This window comes from Pagrus major, chromosome 6, assembly GCF_040436345.1.
Source record: "Pagrus major chromosome 6, Pma_NU_1.0".
Classification (NCBI taxonomy): Eukaryota; Metazoa; Chordata; class Actinopteri; order Spariformes; family Sparidae; genus Pagrus; species Pagrus major.
Window position 1 is genome coordinate 37593562 of NC_133220.1, and position 25796 is coordinate 37619357.

Sequence of the window (25796 nt, forward strand, 5' to 3'; positions counted from 1 at the left end):
CAGCATGAGGAGAAAGGGAAGAGAAAAAAACATTGGAGAAAGTGTTCTTAGTTTAGCTGAGCATACACACACACACACACACACACACACACACACAAATTATTTATACATTTTAAGTGGTTAATAAAAATATGTTTCATTTGAAAACTGTTTAGAAATGCACAATGCAGCATTTGATCTTCATGCACCATGTGAAACAAATTGAATAATCAAAGTCTCTTATGTGGTTGCTGGTTATTGAGCAGTTAAACATTTTCCCGTGTGTTTATTCCTGTTTGCAAGTGTTTCAGTAAATTATTTAAGAGTGCATTTGTGAATTGTGACAGTTTACATTTGGCTATGCAGTGTTTAAAGAATTAAACTCACATTTACTTATGTGTCTGTATCAGCAGCAGATCCTCTAAATGTTCTGCAGGTGTATGTCTTTTATATGTTCTGTGACATATATTGGCATATGTTGCAGAAATGGGTATGCTTGTATGTATGGGTGTGTGCGCATGTGTGATGCATATGATATTTTATATGTACAGTGTCTTATTTTTTTATTCTTTATCTAATTATATTTATACATTATGTATATTTAAGCTCCACTCAGGCAGTGAATCCAAATTTTGTTGTGCACATTAATACAATGACAATAAAGAATTCTATTCTATTCTAACCCCCCCCCCCCCCCAAATCTTACACACTGTCCTTAGCACCACAATTATTGTTTTTTTTTCTCTGCACTATGTCAAGCTGTTCTCATTTGACAGTCCAGCAGCCATCTTGAATCTTGCAATCAGAGTCGTGACACTTGCTTTCAGAACTGTAATGATACCTATTTATTTCCGTTTTTCCACCCTTAAACACTTACTTTTGGAAAGAATTGTGTAAATAGGACTTAATTATTCCCATTAAATAAATTAACTGATCATTATTATCACTGAAAGTGTCACTAATGAAATTGTTCAATTATTCCAGTGATACTCTGGGTCATGCATTATAGTATGTCAAAGCAACACTGTATTGGTCTTAGAAATCTTTTCTGATGCCATGTTTGTTGTTTGTTCTGCCTGTCCCTCCTTTTAGCCATTGCTTCAGACCTTTCCACTGTTTACAGTCATCTGACTGCATCCACCGACTTACCTTTTCCTCATTCCCCAATTACTCCCAACAGTATTTATATCATTCCATCTCAACATGCTCCTGGCAAGATTGTCTCATTAAAAGGAAGTTGATAAATGACAACTATCACATCCCAAACACAGGATCAAATGCATTTAGGAATGTCAGGTGTATAATTCTCTGACCTTGCCAGTTTGTTAGTCTCTGAGACTGCTTGTGGTGTTCCGTTGCGATGGCCAGCGTATTGAGGAGGACGAGCACAATCACCCACCAGTAGAACAGTCTGGACTTCACATAAACTCTGCATTTACGTCGTAACCAACGATTCCACTTACGAGCCAGCTTACTGTACAAATGGGAAAGAAAGACCAGATGAGTTAGGAGAAATGTGAGTCCTCACAGTGGTCAGATATTATTTCTTTTTATTGACTGTGAGGAACTCCATCACTCTTCCACCTCTTTTCTGTTATGTTCAGGTTTTCAGCTGACCCAAATGCAGAGATCGGCAACGGTACTTTTCAGGTAGCAACAGATTTATTATTGCAGAGTTTAGTTCAGGGACGGAATAATCTGGCGCTGAAGCAGTGAAGAGACCAGGGTAATATAGGCGGAGGTTGATGGGCTGATGAGAGACAGGTGCGCCAATTCTGCTGCCGCCACGCCCACAGACCCAACGGGCTGGAAGAGACGGGTTTCAGCAGAGACACATGAAAGGAGGGGTGTACTTTTAGTGACACAGAGTTTGAGACGAGCCACCACAGGATTTATCATCCTTTCGATCTCAAAAGGGGCCGATGTACCAGTGGGAGCCAGTTTACGGGAGTCCGTCTGAAGAGGAAGGTCCTTAGAGGAAAGCCACACTGTTTGACCCGGGTGTAGGCAGGAACCAGTGTGCGTGCCTGTCAGCCAGGCACTGGTTCTGTGCAGTGGTGCATAGGAGGGCAGCGTGGGCAGCCTGCCAAACCTGGCGACAGCGTCTCAGGTGGTCCTGAACCGACGGAACCGCCACATCAGTCTCTTGTCCGGGAAATAGGGGGGGTTGAAAGCCGTTAGAAGCCATGAACAGCGACATACCTGTAGCGGAGCAGACCAGAGAGTTGTGAGCGTACTCCACCCAGGGAAGATGAGTGGCCCAAGAGACGGGGTGACTGGCAGATGCACAGCGCAGCGCGGCCTCTAGGTCTTGGTTCGCCTGCTCTGTCTGGCCGTTTGACTGTGGGTGATAGCCGGAGGTGAGGCTGACCGTTGCCCCGATAGCCTTACAGAAAGCCCTCCAAACCTGCGAGATGAACTGCGCCCCCAGTCTGACACAATGTACGCTGGGATCCCATGAAGTTTAAACACATGCAGGACAAGGAGGTTTGCAGTCTCTAAGGCTGAGGGGAGTTTGGGTAGGGGAACAAAATGAACAGCCTTAGAGAGCCTGTCCACAATGGTGAGTATCATCGAGTTATCTTCAGAGGGAAGCAGGCCCGTGAAGTCCACAGTGATTTGTGACCAGGGTCGGTGGGGTACAGGCCATGGTTGAAGATATCCGGCAGGTGCACAGTGGGAGGCTTTGCTGCGGGCGTAGACGGAGCAGGCAGAGATGAATGCCTTTGTGTCAGTATACAATGTGGGCCACCAAAAACGCTGTCAGATGAGAGACAGAGTCCTCTGAAAACCTGGGTGACATGCCAGCTTAGATGAATTCCCCCACTGGAGCACCTGGGACCTGGTGGTGTCCGGGACAAACTTTCGGCCAGGAGGACAGTCATTCGGGGGAGGTTGCGCTGGGTCGCTTTGATGGACCGCTCAATATCCCACCTGACTGCAGCAACCACACACCGGGGGGGGGGTATGATGGGCTCGTCTGCATCCTCGTCATCGGAGATGGAGAACTGACGAGAGAGGGCATCGGGCTTGGTGTTCCGGGAGCCTGGACGGTAGCTGAGGGTGTAGTGGAAATGTCCCAGGAACAGCGCCCAGCAAGCCTGGCAGGAATTCAGCCGCTTGGCTGAGTGTAGGTAGGTGAGGTTTCGATGATCGGTCCAAACGAGGAAGGGGTGAGCTGCGCCTTCTAGCCAGCGTCTCCACTCTTGGAGGGCAGGGACGATGGCCAACAGCTCCCGATTACCCACATCATAATTTCTCTCAGTGGGGAAGAGACGCCGAGAGAAAAGGCACAGGGATGTAGCTTGTGATCTGAGGGGGTTCGCTGTGATAAAACCGCTTTAACTCCAGTGTCCGAGGCATCCACCTCCACCATGAACTGGAGACCGGGTACCAGATGTGCGAGGACCAGGGCTGTGGAGAACAGTCTTTTAAGCGGGCAAACGCCCCCTCCGCTAAAGGTGTCCAAAGGAAGGGGAGCTTGGTGGAGGAGAGCCGAGTGAGCGGAGCAGCCACCCGGCTGTAGTCACGAATAAACCGGCAATAAAAGTTAGCAAATCCCAGGAAGCGTTGGAGTTGCTTTTGGCTTTCTGGGACCGGCCAGCTGGTTACCGCCTGCACTTTAGATGGATCCATCCTCAGATGCCCCTTCTCTATGACGAACCCCAGGAAATCCACTGAGGTCGAGTGGAAAAGACATTTTTCAGCCTTAACAAACAGTTTATTCTCCAATAGCTTTCATAGCACCGTCCGAACATGCTGAATATGTTCCTCAAGGGTCCGGGAAAAGATGAGTATATCATCCAGATATACAAAAACAAAGTGATTCAGCATGTCCCGGAGGACGTCGTTCACGAGGGCTTGGAAAACAGTTGGGGCGTTGGTGAGACCGAATGGCATGACTAGATGTGTATTAAAAGCTGTCTTCCAATCGTCTCTCTCGCATATGCGTACCAGATGGTACGCATTGCGCACCAGATGGTACGCATTGCGCACCAGATGGTACGCATTGCGCACCAGATGGTACGCATTGCGCACCAGATGGTACGCATTGCGCACCAGATGGTACGCATTGCGCAGGTCCAATTCGGAGAAAATGGCGGCTTGGAGCAGGGGGGCAAAAGCTGAGTCGATGAGGGGTTCATTTAACCCTCTGTAGTCTATACAGGCCCTCAGAGATCCATCCTTTTTTCCCCACGAAGAAAAACCCTGCCCCAACAGGCGAAGAGGATGGACGGATCAGACCGGCAGCGAGGGAGTCCCGGATGTAGACCTCCATGGCACCCCGTTCTGGACGAGAGAGATTGTAGAGACGGCTGGCACCGGGAAGCAGGTCTATAGCACAGTCATAAAGTCAGTGGGGCGGTAATGAAAGTGCTCGGTCTTTACTGAACATGTCACCTAAGTCGTGGTAGAGGGCGGGGACAGAGGTGAGGTCAGGAGGTGTCGGGATGGTAGGAGTGACATTAACACAGGCAGGGGCAGCAGAATGAAGGCAATTAGAGTGACAGTGAACACTCCAGCCTCCAATCTTGGAAGGGACCAGTCAATCGGGGGATTATGTAATCTTAGCCATGGAAGACCAAGAACTACAGGTGATTGGGGTGAAGGAATAATGAATAGTTGAATCTTCTCACTGTGGTTGCCAGACAGGAGGAGAGTTAAAGGGGCAGTGCGATGAGTGATGTGAGCTAATAGCCTGCCATCAAGAGCAAAAACATCTTTTGGTGCAGAGAGGGAGAGTGTAGGAATGTGGGCTTGATTTACCATGTCAGTGTCAATGAAGTTGTCGTCTGAACCCGAGTCAACGAGCACCTGCACGGGGAGAGTCTGTAGGGACCAAGAGAGGGTGCCCTGGGGCTGGATCCGAGAGGGGGCCGTAGTTGACGTGGTGGTTCGGCTCATCAACGCCCCCCTGTAGCGTGATGAGCCCGGGCTTTTGGTCGAGTCTCATCACAGGCTGCTAATTCATCCTGTATATTATCAGCTAATCCCTGCTAATCCCTCTCCGCTTTGTGTCTGCCTTTTCAGTGACAGACTTGCGTTTTCTTTCAGCCTTTGCTGGTGGGGCAAGCAGAGGCCGCTTGCTGTAGACCATAGCTTTAAGTGGACAGAATCCCTTCAATTTTAAACAAATCATTTCTGCAGAAACATGGGGTCAAGTTGTGCTGAAATAATAAATGCCTTTTAAACCTTTTTGATCACACCCATGGTAACGTTGCGCACCTATTTAAATGGCACATGGGCTTACGTAAGCTTGTACCAACATATTTCAACCAATAAAATGCCATCCACGATTAAAAAAAAAAAAATCTTCAACTTAAGCGGTGAGCAGTGGCACTAAGTGAAGATTTCATGTCACAAAGATGCCACTGTTATTATTCACTGTTTTGAGTGAAACAGGATCATATTTTTAAAAAATTAAAAACACAAAGATTAAACACAAAAGCTAAACAAAGTTGAAAACAATCTGATGGGGCATCATCTGATCCAGGATAAGGCTCAGCAGCAGGAGTTGCATTGACAAACCCAGAAACAGATGAGAAGTTGGCCAACTCAGGCGCTGAAGGCCCATTGTCGGCCCAGACCCCCGAGGCAAGAACTGGTGTGATGTATCCATCCATCCATCCATCCATCGCACTAGACTTACTATTAACATGAGTAATCCAAGTGTTGAGTATTGCAAGAAAACAATGTTGAATTTATTAAAGTAATTGAAATGTACATTATGCCCTCTGGCATGAGCATTATACAACAGTCAACAGGACTTCCATGAAGCTTTACTTTTGAAAGAAAATATAGTATAAAGATAAGTACTGACTAGTAATAGATGATCAACTGCACTGTGTCCATTTTGCTGACACTTCCAGACTCTGAGCCTCCATGTACTGTTGTGAGCAGACCTAATGAGAAAATACAGACACAACACACATTATAGGTACAGTTATATAATTCTAAAGTTAATATTAGAAATCAGTGTACATATTCTGTGTTACACTATGTTAGACGAGGTGAGGACCCAAACGCAGACAACACACAGGAGGCAGGAAATAGGGGGACCAAAAGTGAGCTTTAATAAAATAAAGCTGAAAATACAAAACACAAGAAATCTATACAAACCAAAAATGAGTCACTAGGATGAATCACTAGGACCAAAAACAAAGTCGCAACTAAAAAGCTTAAACGAAGTGCAACAGAAAAGCAAATTTCAAATCAAACGAGAAACAAGAAACCAAACTCAGAAACATACCAACACGGGAGGCACAAGGAAACACTGGATGAAACACTGGGAAGAAATGCTGGGAGGCAACACAGGGGAAGACTGACCAAGACAGAGTAACATTTAATAACACGGAACTCACGGATTTACACAGGACACAGCAGAATGACAGAGTAACAGGGAACATCACGGAACGAACTGACAAACACAGGAGGGAGAACAAAGACTATATACACAGACACTAACGAGGGGATCAGGAACAGGTGGAGTGAGGAGGGAAGAGGAACAGGTGAGGAAACGAGCAGAAAAGCACTGGGAGGGAAAAACACAGGAGGAACTGAAAAGCAAGAAGAGACACATGAGGGCATAATAACAAAATGAAACAGGAAAAACAAGAAGACACTGAATCATGACAGTGGGCATAATATCAAAATAAAAGAAAACAAGAAAAGACACTGAATCATGACAGTGGGCATAATATCAAAATAAAAGAAAACAAGAAAAGACACTGAATCATGACATTCTGTGGTATTCTCTGTCACAAGATGTATCAAAAGAGGCAGATCTGGATGAGATTTAGATTATCGTTTTAGATTAGATTTTTATTTACATCTGCAGTAGTGCATTTTGTAGTGCAATTTTAGTGCATTTGTCAGATCTGCAAACTCAAGTGGATTGAAAAAGATTATCTGAATGATGTCCCTAGCCACCCCGCAATTTAAATGCTCAGCCAATTGACAAAAAAAAAATCCCCAAAGATGTTTTTTTAATGATTAATCTAATTGTGTGATTCTTTAAGCAAAATTGGCAAACCTTGGCACATCATTCAAAATTACAAAAATTAATCAAATATTAAATGTACTAAATGGAACGTGCAACTGGTTATGAGATAATCTCAATTTAATACTGACACCTGAACTACATGAACTACATGAGCAAATGAGACCATCAGCGAGAAGATTGGCTATTTCTATAAAATGAATCTCCATGTCTGCCACTTGGTCAGATTGCCTGTGAACATTGTTACATTGTCTGTAACTGTTTATCCTTTGCAGGGTCACGACCAACATTGGGCAAGTGGCGGGGTACATGAGCGGACAAATTGTGGACATACAGGGACAAACAACAATTCACCCTTCACATTCACACCTATGGGCAATTTAGAATGACCAATTAACCTTACTTGCATGGCTTGCAGTGGCCATAGAGAACTCACGCAGACCAGGGAGAACATGCCCCAGTTGGACATTGAACCTTCTTGCTGTGAGGTAACAGCGCCAACCACTGCATCACTGTGTTGCCCTCTACATCGCAGTGCTGCCCTTCACTAAGTAATGTTCATAATTTCAGCTTTCTCAACAAAATTGTCATCACTGAGCAACTGAATCAGTTAGCTGTAGGCTAAATTTGGTGCTAACCCAGGTGTATGAACAGCACTAAAGCAAAGTTGACTTGCTTTCACCAACATCATATGAAGCTCTAGCAAAAGTTCAGTTTGTGCGCCCCCTCCACCTGCTCTTCATTGCCCAGTCTTCATAGATTCATCAGCTTCATCAACCTATCAGCCTTTCAGTCGCAGTGGACTCATCTGGCAGTATCAGTGATGCACTGGCCATAGGGCATACCAGGACAATTCCCAATGGACCGCTGCATTGTTGGGCTGGTCAGATGCTCTCGCTTACACCTACCATTCTATCGATCATTATCAATGACTAACTGGGATGAAAATTCTGTATGTATCAACCTCTAGCATGAATGTCAAGCTAGCAGCTATATACGCCACATTCCCTGGTTGTACTTCACTATTATGGTTGGTTTTGAGTTACAACCTATTTTTTCAAATCTATTCATATTTAGCCTTCAGCATTAATTAAAGGCTATGGCAGCTATGTGTTCGGTTAAAATTAGCTTGAGCCTAAAAAAAAGCCCAAAACTCCACTGACAGACAAGTTGGTATTAGCCTACTATGTAATATTGATGTGTTTTACAAGTTTCCTCTTCAGTGCCTAATGAAATGTGTCCTGGAATACAGGTAGACTTGATAAACTTTCCATTCCAAAACCCTGATTTGACGTACAGAATCACCTGTCATTTTAAGACTAGCAAACAGCAAGTACTACGGTGCTGAAGCTAGTGGCCTATGCTATGTCCTTTAGAGTCTGTAAGCCAGTGTACTTGAAAAAGGCTGTGTATGAATCGATCCAAGTCAGATTTCTTTTTCACATCAGCTGACAGCATCATTGTATTTATTTTAGGACATCTTTAGGGTTAATAGGATCTTTAATATAAAAAGGATTATTTATTTTAGGACATTTTAGCAAAGATAATGAAAGTAACAGTAAAACAACAATAATTTGTCGGACTGCTCTACCAACTGTAATCAACTGGGGGATTGCAGTTATATAAGTGCCCTAATAAGATTGAGACTTTTTTTTGGAAGAGGAGGCGCATTTTAAGGGGACACACACTTCTGCACATACATTTGGGGTATCTGGAGTACCTACCAGCCCACAAACTGTTAAATAAGACAACACAATATATTTATTTTTTTTGTGGGCTGCCTAAATCAGACAACGTGGGATGTGTCTGTCCACAGGCAAATAAACACCTGGCAAAAGACTGAAAACTGCTTATGTGGTAGTTCTTGCTTCTTACATTAGGCATCTCCAGGAACACATTTTGCTATGATCTCTCACACACAACACTCTCAAAAGGTGCAAAAATATGTCGTCACAGCTGGCAATAAGACTTACATGCATCAGATGTGCAAAAGTAACCTTTTTGAGTTGGGAAATCTGTTGCTAGATGCAAACATTTCAAAATATCAAAAGTAGTGAATACATATGGATAATTTTTTTACCCATGTATTTAAAATTGACATAGAAATACAAAACCTATGTTTAAGCATAGTCATGGCATAGTCAGCCATGCATGAAATCAGATAGTAAAATAAAACACATCATTGTTAACCCATATTTATACAAAAAGTAAATAAGGAAAATAAATACAAGGATTTGTTATGATCAAAAACAAGTTATTTGAGGAATGCCTGGGATACTGAAAAAAAAATCAGCTGGGTCATTTTTGATCTGTGCAACAAAGGGTTAAGACAGGACCAAGGCATTTCAATCAGGGGTGAGTGGTCCCTAGAGGCAGGGGAGGTTGATCCTCCTCTATTTTTGAGAGGAAAGCGGAACTTCAAAATATAATAGAAATAGGTTAATATAAACCATTAATAAATATTTTTTCTCTATCCATTATTGAAATTCTGATTAAAAATGCTTCAGCAGTGACACCTGCAGACCAGAGCAAGCAAGAGGGGAAATAGCAGTTTGTGTGAAGTGGTGGTAGAGGGCAGAGGAGGACAAGCTCTTGCTTTTCTTCCTAGGGAAGGATCTCTTATATCAATTTAATTTTTTTCCTTTTCATGATAATCTGTTTTTGGCCAGGACATGTTAAATGATGCTCCAAGGGAGGACGTCACCAATCATCAACCAGAAAATTGTATTGACGTCTGGTTGGTCTAATCAACATTTTCAGATATCATCCTCAAATTCATCAATGCATATCAATCAATTCATCATTCAATCAACTTAGATGAGGATTAGGTAAAATAAATAAAATAAAATAAAATAAAATAAAATAAATAATAATATATTATTCTCTGGGCACAAAAATTAAAATACAAAGTGGAGCAAATACATCAAATATCCTAAATAAGGACTATATATCGAAACAACAAAAAATTGAAATGTCCACACCTATTATTTCTTGCAATCTTGAGTTCTTTTTTTCAGGGGTTAGAAGAACAGTCTAAAATCATTTATAAACCATTCAAAGGAGGGCTTGGAATTTCTCCATTTACTACAATCAATACGATATTTACCCATAAATAAAATTATATTAAGCATGTCAGAAACTGATGAGTTGAAATTATTCAAATAAAAAAGAATGTGAGAAATGTCAAATTGAATTTACTTGAATTGGATTGAATGTCATTAACCTTTAGTGATAACAATTTTTCATATCGGACCAAAATCTTAGGGACACAGGGCATAAGAAAAACATGTCCTCCAAGGTTTCTTCTGTCTCATAACAGAAGGCACATGGGTCCACTTCAAATGTAAACAGTTATTTTGAGAAGCTCAGCCACTAGTTAAATCTTATGAATTATTTTAAAATGAGTTTCTTTAATTTTGGGGGAAACAGGACATTTAATACATTTGGAGTGTGCTTTATCTTTAATAGAAAAGTCATCTCAGGCACCTGTATATGTAAACCTCTGTTATAATCATGAAATAGCTTGGATTTCAGAGCAGTACTAATATGCTTGTTATTACATTTCCTATCATTTAAGTTACGCTCTTCAATTATTAGACTTGGTGATACTTAATATTTAAATACATTACAATGTTTTGAATTAGCTGAATCAACAGTAAAGGAATCAATTTACATATCTTGCTATGTTCTCTTAGAGAACAATTTAAATTATGATCCAGTATGTTACCATTACAACATAATAGATTGGTTATAAACAGACTGTCTCTGTCAAACCAATCATTTTTAAACACTGATTTCCTATTCATTTAAATCAATCAATTGATCCATAGAGTTGATCAATGAGGAGAGAAGATATGAGTAAATATCATTTCCAAAAAAAATCTTGTTTACCTTAAAATCACCTTTGAAAAGAAAAGACCTCCTATTTTATTGTGCAAGGACCTTGGAATGTGAAACCACATGGAATTTGGCTTTGATAGACAGGCTTTTATCCAGTTTATCCTGAAAGTGCCGACCATTGATTCAAATTCTGGAGCTTTGACACCACCCTTGTCATACTCTTAACTAGCAGTGAACTTTTAATGTAATGGGTTTTATTTCTGCATAAGAACTGGAAAAGAACTGAACTGGCTTTATTTCTATTATTGGAGGAAACATGCAGGGAGTGGCATCGATAGATTATTCTGGAAATAGCTTCTGCTTTAGATAAAATAAATCTCTATAAATACCATATCTGGTATAGCTTACTGTTGGATATAGTGAACCTAGGGGTTGCACCAGGGTTCAGAGAAACAGAACTACTTATATCAGTATAAAACATCATATTTCAGAACTTTTCCCCAAAACCCAAGAAATATAATGCTTTCAAAAAAAAGAGGTGTTCATTGGTGTTAATACATAGCTTTCTGTATCAATAAACTCCCTATGATCCTACATATGAAGTATCAGCTGAGTATGGTTATTTATATTTCTACCCTTTATAAAAGCTGATTGACATTGACTTTGACATTCATTAATTTTGTTAATCCTTCATCTAAGTGGTTTGAATACACATGAGCTATCCATCCATCCATCCATCCATTATCTTCTGCTTTTCCGGGGTCGGGTCACGGAGGCAGCAGGCTTAGAAGGTTATTCCAGACTTCCTTTTTCTCTTAGCAACGTTTTCCAGCTCCTCCTGAGGGATCCCGATGCGTTCCCAGGCCAGATGGGATATATAGTCCCTCCAGCGAATTCTGCGTCTGCCCCAGGGTCTCTTCCCAGTTGGTTGTGCCCAGTACACCTCCCAAGGGAGGCGCCCAGAGGCATCCTAATAAGATGCCCAAACCACCTCAACTGACTCCTTTCGACGCTAAGGAGCAGCAGCTTTACTCCGAGCTCCCCACAGATGACCCGAACTCCTCACCCTATTTTTAAGGCTGAGCCCAGCCACCCTACGGAAGAAAATCCGCGATCTCGCTCTTTTGGTCACTACCCACAGCACGTGGTCATAGGTGAGGGTTGGAACATAAATTAACTGGTAAATCGAGAGCTGCCATGCAAGTTGGCACCTTGCATGGCAGCCTCTGCCATCAGTGTATGGAGGTGTGTGTGAAATGCAAGTCCAGTCCAGTCCAAGTCAGTAACCTCACATGAGCTAACAGTTTATAATCATTATATAACAATGTTATCATCCTCCAATTGTCCAGTGAAATGTTATCCTTATTAGACTTTGAGATTAAAGTGATAAGACCCTGCCTCATAGTTGGAGATAGATGTCCTGCCGAAATTCTAAGAATGCATAGTAAAACATCTCCCGTATATCTTTGTCATCCATCATTTTACTATATTAAAAAAATTGACAATTATCCTTAGATAAGTTGGATTTATACAAGTTGCGATAAAAATCTTTTATTTACTCAATTACTTGGTCTTGGTTGTTAATGTTAACACCATTGATAAGTCACTTCTGGATTTGTCTTTGTTTTTCCAGACCATTATAATGTACTGAGTGTGAAGAAAAAAGCAGCAAAGAATCAACAGATCACATAGACATAGTGTCATGTCTCATCCACCTCAGGTAATGCTTTCGTTTTTTCTTGTCTTTTAGTTCTGTGTACTGTGTGCTTTATTTGGTGTTCAACTCTTCTCTAGTCTCAAGATCCCTTCCTACCCTGTGTGTTTTCCTGCCTCTGTGATTGTCCGCCCCTCCCTCATGTGTACACCTGTGTCTTGTTATCCCCTCCTCCCTTGTGTATATAGTCTGCGTGCTCCATGGCTTCTGTGCTGGTTCATTGCTTCCCTGTAGCAAGCATTCTAGCATTTCTCGTCGTGATAGCCTTTCTAGTGTTTGACCCTGTTTTTGTTCCTGACTTTTTGCCTCTGCCTGATCCTTGGTCTATGTTTTCCTCCGCTGACTGATCTCCTGTATACCGAACCCAATTCCAGTACAGATTTTTGCCTTTTTTAACTTGATCTGTCTTGAGTTGTGCATTTGGGTCCTAGTCTAGCGTGTCAGACTAGGTCGTGATAGCACGACGGAACCTTTGAGAGGTCTGGGTAATCAGACTTGGAGGCAGGAGTAGCAGGTGAAAGAGTCTCAGTGGCGACAAGACGCTCAGAGCTGACAATGTTGAGTTGTACTGAGGAGATCTGGGGTGAAGAGGAGGGAAAACAGTCCTTAAACATCCTTCCATACCATTCGTGCTCCCCTCCATACCTTAACCTCTCCTGCTGTTTGTGTGGACTCCTTTGGCTGAGCTCTCCATCCAGAAGCTAAAATGAAGTTTCAACACAGCTCCCATCCTCACTCTCATTGCATTGCAGCTCGAGATTGATATAGTCAATTTGATTGTGGTCAATTTGAATGAGATTATACGAGAGCTTGCCTTAATACTAGGTGAACATTCATTTTCAGTAACGGGACAGCTCCTCTGGTCTGGTCAAACTCAAATGCGATAATATTACACTACCAATAAAAACAAAAAACAAACAAACAAACCTATAACTATGTATAATATTTTTGAGCTAGGTTACACTCAACATGTGAGGTGGCTGGTCAAGCATGAGAAGCATGTTAAAAGGGGAACAGCAGCTTCACTGTTCTGTCTCCACAAAATGTGTTCAGGTACAGAGTTAAGTTTTAGATCACCTTTGTTTGGCAGTAGCACACATCAAACAATAAAAAGGTAAAGGATACTACATTGGGGGATTAAAGACTGCATATATATTTTTTTCTTTTTTGTTGATTCCAAGCACAATTTGTACATATACCAATCAGCTGAATAGATTTCTGAATTGATGACTTTCAGTTCTAGCGCTAAAACATATTCAGAGATCAAAACTGCACTGAATAATATATCTGCAGATGAAAGAAAAAAATGGAAACATAGATAGGAACTCAACTAAAGCAGCACAACAAAAACTTCTGGGTCTATGAATATAATTCATTTTTAATTAGTAATAACACGTGTCTGACACCTTCAAAAAACATTCCATGCATTTCCTTGGGCATTATTTTCTATTTTACAGCTATTCTATTCTATTCTATTCTATTCTGTGTCTTGTGTCTTACCATGTCCCTCCTGGTCATTATCCATGACCTCAGCCTGAGTGATCCACTCCATATAGCCCTTGAGATCCTCATCCAGCTGCTGGGTTTCCCTAAGCTTTTGAAACTCTCCACGGGACTTGGCCTTCTCTCGCTCTTTTGTGAACTCACTATTGGGAGACAAGACAACCAATCTGAACTTAAAACACAGAACAATCTGCGAAGTAATGTGAAAAGCAGGCACAATGGTATGGAGAAATGAACAGAGCAACATGTAAATCATGACTTGGCAAAAATAATGAATGAAAGGGTAGTATGTAGGTTTAAGGGGACCTCACCCACTGAGCACGCCCAGAACCAGGTTGAGCACAAAGAAGGAGCCAACCAGGATGAGTGTGGTGAAAAAGATCCATGGCCATTCCATTCCTATTGCATCATTTACCTGTCAGAAAAAGCGCACTTTTTGTCTTACCGCATATATATTCTATTTATCATATATCACACTACGTGAGTGTAACTTACATTTTGTAATAAAAAACAATTAAAAAAACAATGCCACATTTCCCAAATGAAAAATGACACTAAAAGGGTAATTACGTGGGAAAACATTTCTGGTGCCTTCTTTCACGGAATCAGGCATAAATATCAATATTAGTTTCATCTTTGTGAGTACAGAGTAGGTCTAGGACTGATTTTGCCAAGTGTACCACGCTGCTAGCCAGTTGCTATCGAAACAAGTCCAAGAATTGCAAAAGCTCATGACATGCTAAGCTCTGCATGCAAAAAATGTCATCAGGGTTCTCTTGGTCTTGGATTGAGAATTAAGTTCTGGGCCCATGGAGTTGGTAAGATGCAGTAGGGCTGGGCGATAAAATGATCTCAATCATTTTCATGATAACATTTTCCACGATAATGATGATAAATTGATGACATTTATTTTCGATAGTTATTTTTGAGTCCGTTTTCCTTTACCTAGAAAACACTACACCAACAGCCAATCACACAGCAAAGAAACAAATGCATGTGGTTGATGCATGTTTCCGGCCCGTCCCACGCACAACTACTGAGAATGATGGTGACCACCTGTGTGTCTAGCCAGCAGAAGAAAATGAGCGGTCTGACTAGCGAAACCGAGTGCGAGGAAACTGCGAAAGACAAAGAAATTGTACCGAAGAAAGGTCTTACCACTTCAGTTATTTGGAAATAGTTCAGGTACCTGAGGTCTGACAAAGGACAGACCACCATTAGGTGCAAAATGTGTCGGCGACCACCAACCTCTTCCATCATCTCAAAAGGTATTGTCCACAGTACTACGAAAACATGAGTTAGCGCTATCATGCTAGCATCAGCCTCCCCTCAAGTAACCAACAGCCCAGCCCCACTGCTTCTACTAGTCAAACTTCAGTTCGACTGCCAACATTTGCGGCTGCTTTTTCAGCCATTACCCCATATGAAAAGAAACCGAAGCAACACAAAGACATAACCAGCGCAGTTACGTACTATATCGCTAAAGATATGATGCCTATAAGCACGGTTGAAAAATCAGCTCTACGCAGAGTGTAGGGTAAAGCTGGAGGAGCAGCTCAGAGATGTCACCGCTGATATGTGGTCTGGTCGCACATCTGAACCACATCAGGTCTTACAGAACAGGAGGCATTAAAGCTAAACTGAACAACTACCTGCAAGCTCAAGAATACAATGCAATATTCAAAGAATACAGCAGCATAATCATCCTCAACATTTATCTTTTTATTTTATTTTCTTTAATCAATGTTCAGTTCAGAATACTACCTCTAAAATGTTTGAGACACGTTTGAAACAAGCAATTTGTTGTACATATTCATCATTTTATTTATTCAGTGTTTAACATAAAGCCATTTGGTCGGTTGGTTCTGTTGAATTGAATTGAATTTGTTTGTCACCTATTTATTCTGACAATAAATAATTGTATTTTATAAACCATAATTAACCGTCTGGTTTGTTTTGGGTTCTGTCCTAAGGAAAATACTTTAAAACTGTCAATTCAGCATTATTATTGTTAAATATACTGTATATCGTGATAATTATTGACATCGATCAATATAAAAAAACATATCGTGATAACAGATTTGACCATATTGCCCAGCCCTAGGATGCAGGCATTTACCAAGCAGTTGGGGACAAACAAAAGATACTGTTGTCTTCACTTATGGAAGTGTAGTATGCAGTGTTTGTAGATCTTAACCCATACCAGGGACAGGATACCCCTACTTCTGCTGCATCAATTTTGACCATTCTTCGTAAATTAAAAAAATATGATTACAACTTTATGGAAATTCAACACAAAATGCAAATTAAAATTAAAATCTTCCACTACTAGAAAGAATAGACAAAATTGGCACAACTCCTTGGCAGAAAGACTATTTTGGGGGCAACTTCTCCAATATTCAGGGTTCCCACGGGTCCAGGAAAACCGGGATAATCTGGAAAACAATCAATAACTGCAGCTTTTCCAGTCATGGAAAACACATGAAAAAGGAGAGAAAAAGAATCTTGTCTGAATCTTGTGTTGTCCTGGACTATTACTTAAACTCCCCATAACTAAACAATGTATAGTATTATAAAAACATAGATTTTTCTTAAAAGGAAACCAGTTAGTTGTTCATTTGAAGTTTTTTTGAGACTTTTCTTATTTTTTCTTTTGTATATTTACTATTTCTCTTAATGAAAGCAAAACTTTCAGCAACTGTTGGTTACTGGTGTTTATGCTATGCAGTTATTGATGTTCAGGCAACAATGGATAAACCACTGTAATTCACAGGAGAAAAAGGCATTGGGGTTATAAATTGATAAATTAAGGAACATATTAGTATATGGGCACGCCCTGTCTGTCATACCAGCCAGATCATCGCTGAAAATGTCCTGGAAAAATCCTGGAAAACGATTGCTGGAAAAGAATGACCTGGTTAGTGTCAACCAGGTCATTCAAGTAAATTATGTGGATCTGAAGAGTACAGGGGGACTCTCTTGTAATTGTTGAGATTTTTAGGGCCCAAGCAGTGAGCAGGGCGAGGACCCTATTGAATTAAAGGAATAACTATTATGGCCTGAGCACAGAAATGGTGTGAGGACCCTCTTGAAATGCAAGGAATTATTAGGGCCCAAACACCGAAACAGTGCTAGGACCCTATTAAAACCAACAGTTTTTTTAAGGGTCTGAGTACCAAACAGTGCCAGGACCCTTCTTTCTGTTTTTCTTTATTTCCCTAAAGTCAATCACTTTTTTGAGGGGCTAAAGGTAGCTGAAAACTCTATAATGGAATTTGCCCATGGATGGGGCAAAATGGCCAGCTAGTGCCCCCTAAAGAGCAGCCCTGGTGACGAGTTTTATTTACACGTATGAAACTTGGTACATGTGCATTGCACCTTGACCTACAAAAAAGTCTCTTGTCGCCATGACCTTAACATAACAGGAAACTGTCCATTTTGAATTCAGTGCTCATTTTTGGCAATTTGCATGCATTGTACTTTAAGAAACCTAAACTAGAGCTTTAACCCAGTTGATTTCAAAGTTTGTCAGGGTAATCTTAAGACATTTCTGATGAAAAGTTATCAAAAGCTTGAGATTTCATTGATGGCTGTGGTCGTGGTGGTGCAATGAATATTGATTTTTCGCCAAGAAACAGGAAGTTGCTGTAACTCCACAATTCATTGTAGGATCTACCCCTAATTTTGTTTGGTAAGCATCCCAGCCTTTACATGCCAATACTCTAAGGAGAGACTTCTCCTGGCCTGATGACCAAATCTGCATCAAACATGGTGAGACAACACTTAAGACCTCAATGATGCTGTATTGTGAACATTGGGAGTTTTCGTTGAAGGGCGTGGTGGCACGACAAATTGACACGCATTTCAAAGTATGCAGATTTTGTGTACACAAGAAATACCCTGAAGTACACTACATGGTAAGAATTTCTGATTGTTAGGGGGAGCTTACTGCACATTCTCAGCCGCCCCAGAATACATTGCAACTGTTTAGACTGTCTGGTGGCGCATTGTAAGGCAGACGGTTCAAGCAGTTTCATTTACATTTTTTGTCTTTATTCGATCACGTCACTTCTGAGAATATTTTATTTATTTATTATTTTCAACTGTGTAGATTTCAAATATGGGCATTTTTATGAAAATTTATGGTGAATGCTCCAACACTTTCTGAGTTGAGTAGCTCCACAAGTGTCTGCCGGGGTAAACATCCGGCTAACTGCCCTGCTGGTCAGGCCCACAGACCCTCTTTCCCCCAATCCCACTGACCAACGCAGCCAACACAACAGACAACTTAAGCAACATTTCTATCAACTGTATCATATTTATTCTGTTTATTTACCATTATGACAGTTAAGCGCTGCTTTAGGTAAAGTTTATAAGATCACTTACAGCCAGAGACAAATCCTCCTCCTACCATCAGTAACTCATAACATTGCTCTGTCCACCTGATCTTAATAGTTTACTTCAATACTTTACACATGGGAGTCAAACGTGAACCAAAAAGAGCACCCTCTACCACGTCTCTGTACCTTTTATCTCTATTTTATCTTGAAATAATACTGGGAAATATTAGGCTAAAGGGGCGGCTGTAGCTCAGTGGGTAGAGCAGGTGACCAGCAACCAGAAGGTCGCTGGCTCGAACCCCGGCTCCCCTGGGCTGAACCGAGCCACATGCCGAAGTATCCTTGAGCAAGATACTGAACCCCGAAATTGCTCCTGACGTGCAGTCGGCACCTTGTGTGGCAGCCTCTGCCGTCAGAAAGGGCCCTACGACGAGCTGGCGACTCGTCCAGGGATATACCCTGGCCTCCGCCCATATGAAAAACTGGGATTGGCTCCAGTAACCCCCGCAACCCCCCTGAAAGGGGGGATAAAGCGGTAACATCCCCGCGACCCTCACAGATAAAGCAGTCAAGAAAATGAGATGAGATGAGACATTTGTGATAAACAATTTTCATTCAATGGATTGCTGGCACATAGATAAAAGGTTTACCTAAACATTTGTTTAGCAGTATGCGGTATATACTGATTGAGTCTGTAGTGGGCAGTACATTAGTATGTGATTTTGAACACAGTCATCAAGAGAGAGCATTGTCAAAGTTCCACTCAAACAAGACACCCTCGTTCAAAATCTGTAGGTCATATCGGTGAAATGACCATTAGCATCCCAAAACCTAGCTGAAGATGTGTAATTTGTGTGGATGAAGTTAAAAATGACAGAATTCACAATTTCCAGTCAGCACATTTATGTTTTCCCCCCCAAGACTGAGAGAGGTAAAATAACATGGCAGTCGATGACTGCAGGGCTCTCTTGGTGCTATAAAGGTGTAATTTGTAAGATATGGCCAGAATTTTGGTTTACAACAATCATAATCAACAGAATGTGAAGAAACAGCAGTGACACATTGACATTATGTCGGAGATGTCTGTATTGTGTTGCAGAGATGTCTCCTGAAGTAAGCGTGCTAACCAGCTACCCCCAGCCTGTCCTGTCAAGTCATATCACTTTGTTCTGGCAAGTTTTATTATGGGAAGTTTTTCCTCACTTGAATCGAGGGTCTAAGGACAGAGGATGTTGTTTGCTGTACAGATTGTTAAGCCCACTGTAGCAATGTGATTATTATTTTGGGCTATAACAATAAATGTATTCTGACTTTGTTTTGAAGTTGCGATAGTCCATTAGCCCCCATAGTTTTAGCTGGCAGATACTTGCCAAAGAGAAAAATACAGCCATACACCTTATGAACTCAAATTCCTCTCTTTTATATCCCTAACGCTAACTAAAATGAGCTTAATTAACTCATCAGTAAACATTTAATGAAGCTAAACTTTTAAATATTTAAATTGTGCTGAAGGTATGCAGAAGTAACTTGCAAAAATGTATGGAAGAAGAAAAGAGGTCAGAATAATATAGCTTAAAAGAACAGTAATGTGAATGAATAAGATGTGACTTCACTGTGGCTTATTGAAATGCATATTTAAAGAATGTAACCATTCTACTAAAGATACTCGGTGCATCAGGATGGAAAACGTCATAATAACCCTTACACAGCTAGGGGCGCAACTTTGAGAAGATAGCACTCCAATGAGAGGCTCTCTGGGTATGCAGACTATGTCACCACAGAGACACCAAAATGAAACAGAAATATAATAAAGGCTATGTATTTTTGTAATTTAATCACAACTAAACTTGAGTAAATAAAAACTACAAAAACAACTTAAGATTAGAGTAAACCAGTTTGCTTTTACACTAGATGAAAACCTTACCCAGTAGAGGACATCGGTCCACCCCTGTGTGGTGATACACTGGTAGACAGTCAGCATGGAAAAGCCCAGGTTGTCAAAGTGGGTGATTCCATGGTTTGGACCTGGCCAGCCAGCTCGACACTCTGTGCCATTGATGGTGCAACGTCGACCATTCCCTGCTTGGGCACATGGAGCTGGCTTCTCATTCTCCACTGTCGCAATAATGTCTGAAGGCCAGAAAAGGGTAATGGTCATGTTTTGGTTGATTGCTGTATGCATTTATGTATATATGGGACAATGCAAAGCTATGTATAGTCAAAAGATCCAACAAACCTTTTACACATAATAGCATTACTTAAAAATGTAACTATCTGACTTTTTCATCCCCAATGCCTGTTCAACCTAAACTAACAAACTAAGTATTGGCCAATACATAGTACTAATCCCATACAGGTGATCTTTATTTCTAAATTGAAAATGTATAAAGTACATTGTGAGTAAACTTTACTCACAATGTAATAAATATATATTGTTCCAAGCATCGTTTTATGCAGTGTGTTCTTTAAAACCAAAAAGTTTTCATGTCGGCCGATATCAACAACATTCATGCTGATATCGGCTGATGATTTATACTTTTCATACACATCTTTTCAAGGTTGGGCAAATTTTCTACTATGTTAATGCATCAATCATGCATCAGCCTCAGCTTTTTTTCTTCTTTTTTTTTTTCTTTTTTTTTACCATATCCTTACCTGAGGCAGACACGTCAAGTAGTGTTGGATTAAGTAAAGATTAATAAGATACCAGGCTGTGTCAGATATGTGACCAAATGTTAATGACATGTTTCAAAGCAAGTTTTTTTTAGGTCTTTCCTAATACAATCATCACTTGCAAACAATTGCAGTGACCATAAGTCTTTCAATGTATGTATGGCCTTGAAAAACAATGCCTTGCAACTCATGGGATACATGATTATGTGAGCTCGCACACCAATCTCACCAGGCTTTAAGCTACGCGCTTGAGGCCGAACCTATGAGGAAACACTGGTGGGATGAGACCACAGTGATATGTTTATGGTGTGGCAACCAGCAAGATAAGCGACTGTTCATTGAAAAAATAACAATTGGGGCTCCTCAACAGGTTAGCATAGATGCTGCTTGCATCACTGATATCTGGAGAGTTCATGTCATTGAAAGAAGAGCAAAGAATGGCACTGAAGGCTTTTCTCCATGGAAAAGATATTTTCACTTTTTTCCCTGCTGACTGTGGCAAGAGTTTAGTTTACTAGCTGGATCCGCTGGTGGTAGCACTCTCCTACTGTTGACCTGATTGGTTGAAGTTTGCCCATGATATAAGGTGATACACAGATAATTTGTCAAATTACATATAAGGTATATTTTTAAAGTGGCTACCCTTTTCCACACAGTTTCTAGTGGCAACTCTCCAGATGGTTTTGCGATAAAAACCGTTTGTGACACAAACCATCTGGCATGTAGGCTTGGCCTTCAGCAACAAAGAGCAAAACAAAGAGTCTTCTCCTGTGACTACATACTTTTTGAGTGACAAAATAATTACTGATGTCAAATAAAGTAATATTATGTGCACAAACTGATTGCCATGACTGAAAGTCCAAAGAACGTTACAGACAGCAAAGACAACAATGTTTAGAATGACAAAGACTGGCCTATGTCTTGTATTGACTATCTCAATACATGATTACGAATGATATATGTCCCCAATACCATTTCACCAATCACATGCATCCCTGGTATTACTGTCATATATAACTATGTTTACTTGTGCCTGTGTAGTAGCAGGTCTTGTGCATTTTGCACTTGAAGAGCTCCAATCCCATAATGGAGTAAATGGTGACCATAAAAAGGACCAGTAGAGTGATGTGAAAAAGAGGCAGCATGGACTTCAGTATGGAGTTCATCACCACTTGCAGGCCTGAGGGGAAAAACAGGATGCATGTTAAAATAAATATTCAAGTAATTAAGTATTAAAAACTAAAATAATACCACAATTTATTTTCTCTTCAAGCAAGCAATCTTCCCTCTATGGTTAATAAAGTTGTTAGTGAAATAAGCTAGTGCCTCTGTCAACAATGACTTAAATCTCAGAATGATATTACTGCTACAAATAAAGTAAAAATAATAGTAAAATAAACATGGTACTATTGACAACAGTATGAGGAAATTAAACTACACATGTTCTATAAATTAAATACAGTTTAAGTGTACAGTTGTGTCAGTCAAGTGTCTGATTCGACAGTAACTTACTGGGGACTCCAGAGACCAGTCTGAGTGGTCGAAGGACTCTAAATGCCCGCAGAGCTTTCATGTCAAAACCACCACCTTTTTCTCCAACTGGAGCCTCAACACCACTGATGTGGTTAATGGCATCCACAGCCACAGTGAACAGGCTGGAGAGATAGAAACAGAAAATAAGATGTTTTTCTCTGTTATTGTCAGATAGGTGTGGGGGGCGGTGACTTTCTAGAGGAACAAATACTCACCAAGTCACATCGGATTTTACCCTGTTTCAAAATTCATACAAAAATTGAGTATGTTATAACTTGCAAAAATAAGAAAAAGGTGTAAAATGTACACTCAAAATCTTATACCAAAGTATACCAATATGATCCATGTGAACTCCTAATCATGCATGACATAACAAGCTACAGAAGCCATCAGCAATGTTATTTTTTCATTGTGCATCAGTTTGGTGGCCACCTTTATGGCTATCTTGAGTTTTCAGTAGAAATTGATGACTTATGTCATTCATTTTATCCGATCTTGTCTCAGTTGTCTCATTATGTCATTCATTTTATCCGATCTTGTCTTAGCCTCAGAGGGAGGATTCAGGATTTTATTCCAAGGTCACAGCTGCAGAAATATCACCAAATTGCTTGTGCACTGTCTTATTTGTCAACATCATTACTATGATTTGATGTCAAAGTTGCCGCTTTAAATGCAAACAAGAACTTGAATCATTCCTAGTCTGTAATCTTTGTTCCTCATAACAACTGTCACCCCTCCCATGATGGTTCTATCTGGCCCGCGACAATAAACCACACCATTTTACTAATGAAACAAACAAACAAACAAAAAAATCAAATCAAATGACATAATTGGCTTCAATTTTGAAATGCTTGTGCATCGTGAGTGTGCTTCCTCATGTCACAGTTGATTGACATGAGTGATGTTTGAAGTCAGACTGTCATCTGCTGAGGCAGCTGAGGCACAGTAGGTTGTGTTGGTAGGGTTTTTTAATTTGTTTGTGCAATGCTGTTGATGGAGGTACAAACTGAAGTCACCTACTAAAAATGAGTGCTAAAATGCAGAAGGTTGATGCCAAATGAAGGTTCAATAAGTCCTGGACTTATAAGTATTTTTTCACTGAGGTTAGTGGTAAAGCTATTTGCTTTGTTTGCAATGAAGATGAGGCTGCACTAAAAGACCACAACCTGAGCCATCATTTCAAGACAACGCACACAGAGAACAAATCTGTTGGAAGATGAGAAGGGGAGAACCGCAGAGGAATTGCTAGCTGTGCTATAAAAGCAGCAAGGCCGTTTTACGAAGCTTCATGCACCGAAGGAAGGACATGTAAAAAAAGAAAATTGCTATGCTTGCTGTTACCTAAAAAAATAACCAAATAGAAATTTTCAAGGAGTGCCTGAGTCTTTCAAAATCTGTCCTTCTCAAGCTGAACTGTTACAAGGAGGGTTGAGGACATTGCAGGAAATATGGAGCTACAGCTGAAAATTAAAACGGTTTTCAATGTCTTCTCCTTGGCCATGGATGAAGTTGTGATGTGCGCAACACACCCCAACTACTGATCTTCATAAAAAAGAATAACCAAAGATGTTGAAATTATGGAGAAAACTGTCTTCCAAGTGTAGGAACACATGTCCATCGCCTCTGCATTTCATTGAGGTTCTGTTTCTTGCATTAATTTACTCCTTTCATCTGCAAGCTGACTGTTGTCAGGAAAGAGGCCCTTGGAGCCTCTCCCCTCTTCACCTGGCAAGGACGACTTGTTTTGTTTACAATAAAACCGTTGAATAGATGATTCCCAGGAGACCATCTATCGTTATTTACAACTTTGCAACACCATGTGCCCCCCCCCCCCCTCAAGACAGATACTCCTTTCTCTCAGGTCGGTCGAGGTCAACATGTAGGAGTCCACTCTCTGAACATCAAGAGGAACAGGCTAAAATACCATTAAATCAGGCTCTCATCCTCTTAATTTTAACAGATTAGGAAAAAGCACAAGAAGTTCATAAAACTGATTTTTCCCACGTTTCTCTGTGATGAGGTTTGACTGAGATCAAGTTTTAATGTTTAATGTGTCCTGTGTTCGGTGGAACCACAGCACCTCCTGATGGTAAGTCCTGGTACGATTGGGACAGACTTTCGGGAGATCTTTTGTTTAATACGTTTTTCTTGATTACCAGTAAATGTCTCTGATATGTTTTTTTAAACGAGTATTAAGCTAGAACTAGAAGAAATATGTATGAGTGACCAATTCTACTGTATATTTAAGTGTGTTTTATGTTTTGATCAAGTTTTAATTCCTTTTTGAATGTTAAAGTGGTTTTAATAACGACATGATTTTTGTGTTAGACAAAGTCCACATATTAGGCCATGGTGACATTCTGAGAAAGGTGAAGCACGGTTTTGAAACGTTTAAAACTATAGTTTAGTTTTAGTGAGTTCCTGTGAATTTTCACACTTTCTACTATCTACTTGGAGACAAAAAGCCGGCAGCCCTGCCCCCAGGCACGCCCGCCTCGGAGTTAACAAAACTAAGAGACATCCTCTCACCAGTCTCTCTTATTCTTGTAACGCTCTTACTCTCTTCTCTTCTTTTTCATTTTTCAAACCTTTACTTTACTTTACTTTGCGACATGCTCCAAGACAGCGATCTCCGCAGAATTGACCACGTGTTGATGTTCTCATTTTTATAATTTGCAGTGTTGACTCACTTTCTTTAAGTGCTTTCGCTTTTGTCAAGTGCTAACAGAACGAAGTTCGACTTTGATTTTTTTTTTATATATCGTTAAGTATCACAACCTGATTCAGAGGAAGTGAATTTAATTGAATTAATCTTGTATTGAGTAACAACGAAGATCCGCCCGGCCAGCGCTTCATTCTCTCGTTATTTTATTCAAGAAAGTTGAATTAGTTTACGAATCAGACGCTTAAGAGCCACCACTCGAAGCAAGAAGAAGAACATCTTTATTAACACCACCATCATTGGTAAAGACTTGCAGAAGCCTTCTGCTTCAACAAACCGTGCAAGCGGTTTGCAATGACAGAAAGACCTTGTGCCAAGCCGAGACCGTTCCTGCCTCCAACGCTCGCAAGCGGTGCCATTCCGCTGGGCAGCGGACTGAGATCATCATCAGCTGAGTGCTGGACGAGTTGCGCTCTTCCTCCGACATCGGAACGAGGACGTCACCCGCTGTGAAATCGGACGAACCGCGACTTCCCTCCGGCTCTTGGACCG

At 40.8% G+C, this 25796-nt stretch overlaps 1 protein-coding gene across 1 annotated transcript in view; it reads right to left on the reverse strand.

Moving 5' to 3' along the window:
* Positions 1-25796, reverse strand: part of LOC140997980 (dihydropyridine-sensitive L-type skeletal muscle calcium channel subunit alpha-1-like) — a 238979-nt gene that overhangs the window by 189273 nt on the left and 23910 nt on the right. Inside the window, exons 4-10 of the mRNA XM_073468075.1 lie at positions 22562-22704; positions 22077-22229; positions 20301-20506; positions 14348-14451; positions 14034-14179; positions 5801-5882; positions 1293-1453 (exon numbers count right to left, since the gene is read on the reverse strand). Coding sequence (XP_073324176.1) covers positions 1293-1453; positions 5801-5882; positions 14034-14179; positions 14348-14451; positions 20301-20506; positions 22077-22229; positions 22562-22704 — 995 coding nt within the window. The remainder of the gene's footprint in view (positions 1-1292; positions 1454-5800; positions 5883-14033; positions 14180-14347; positions 14452-20300; positions 20507-22076; positions 22230-22561; positions 22705-25796) is intronic.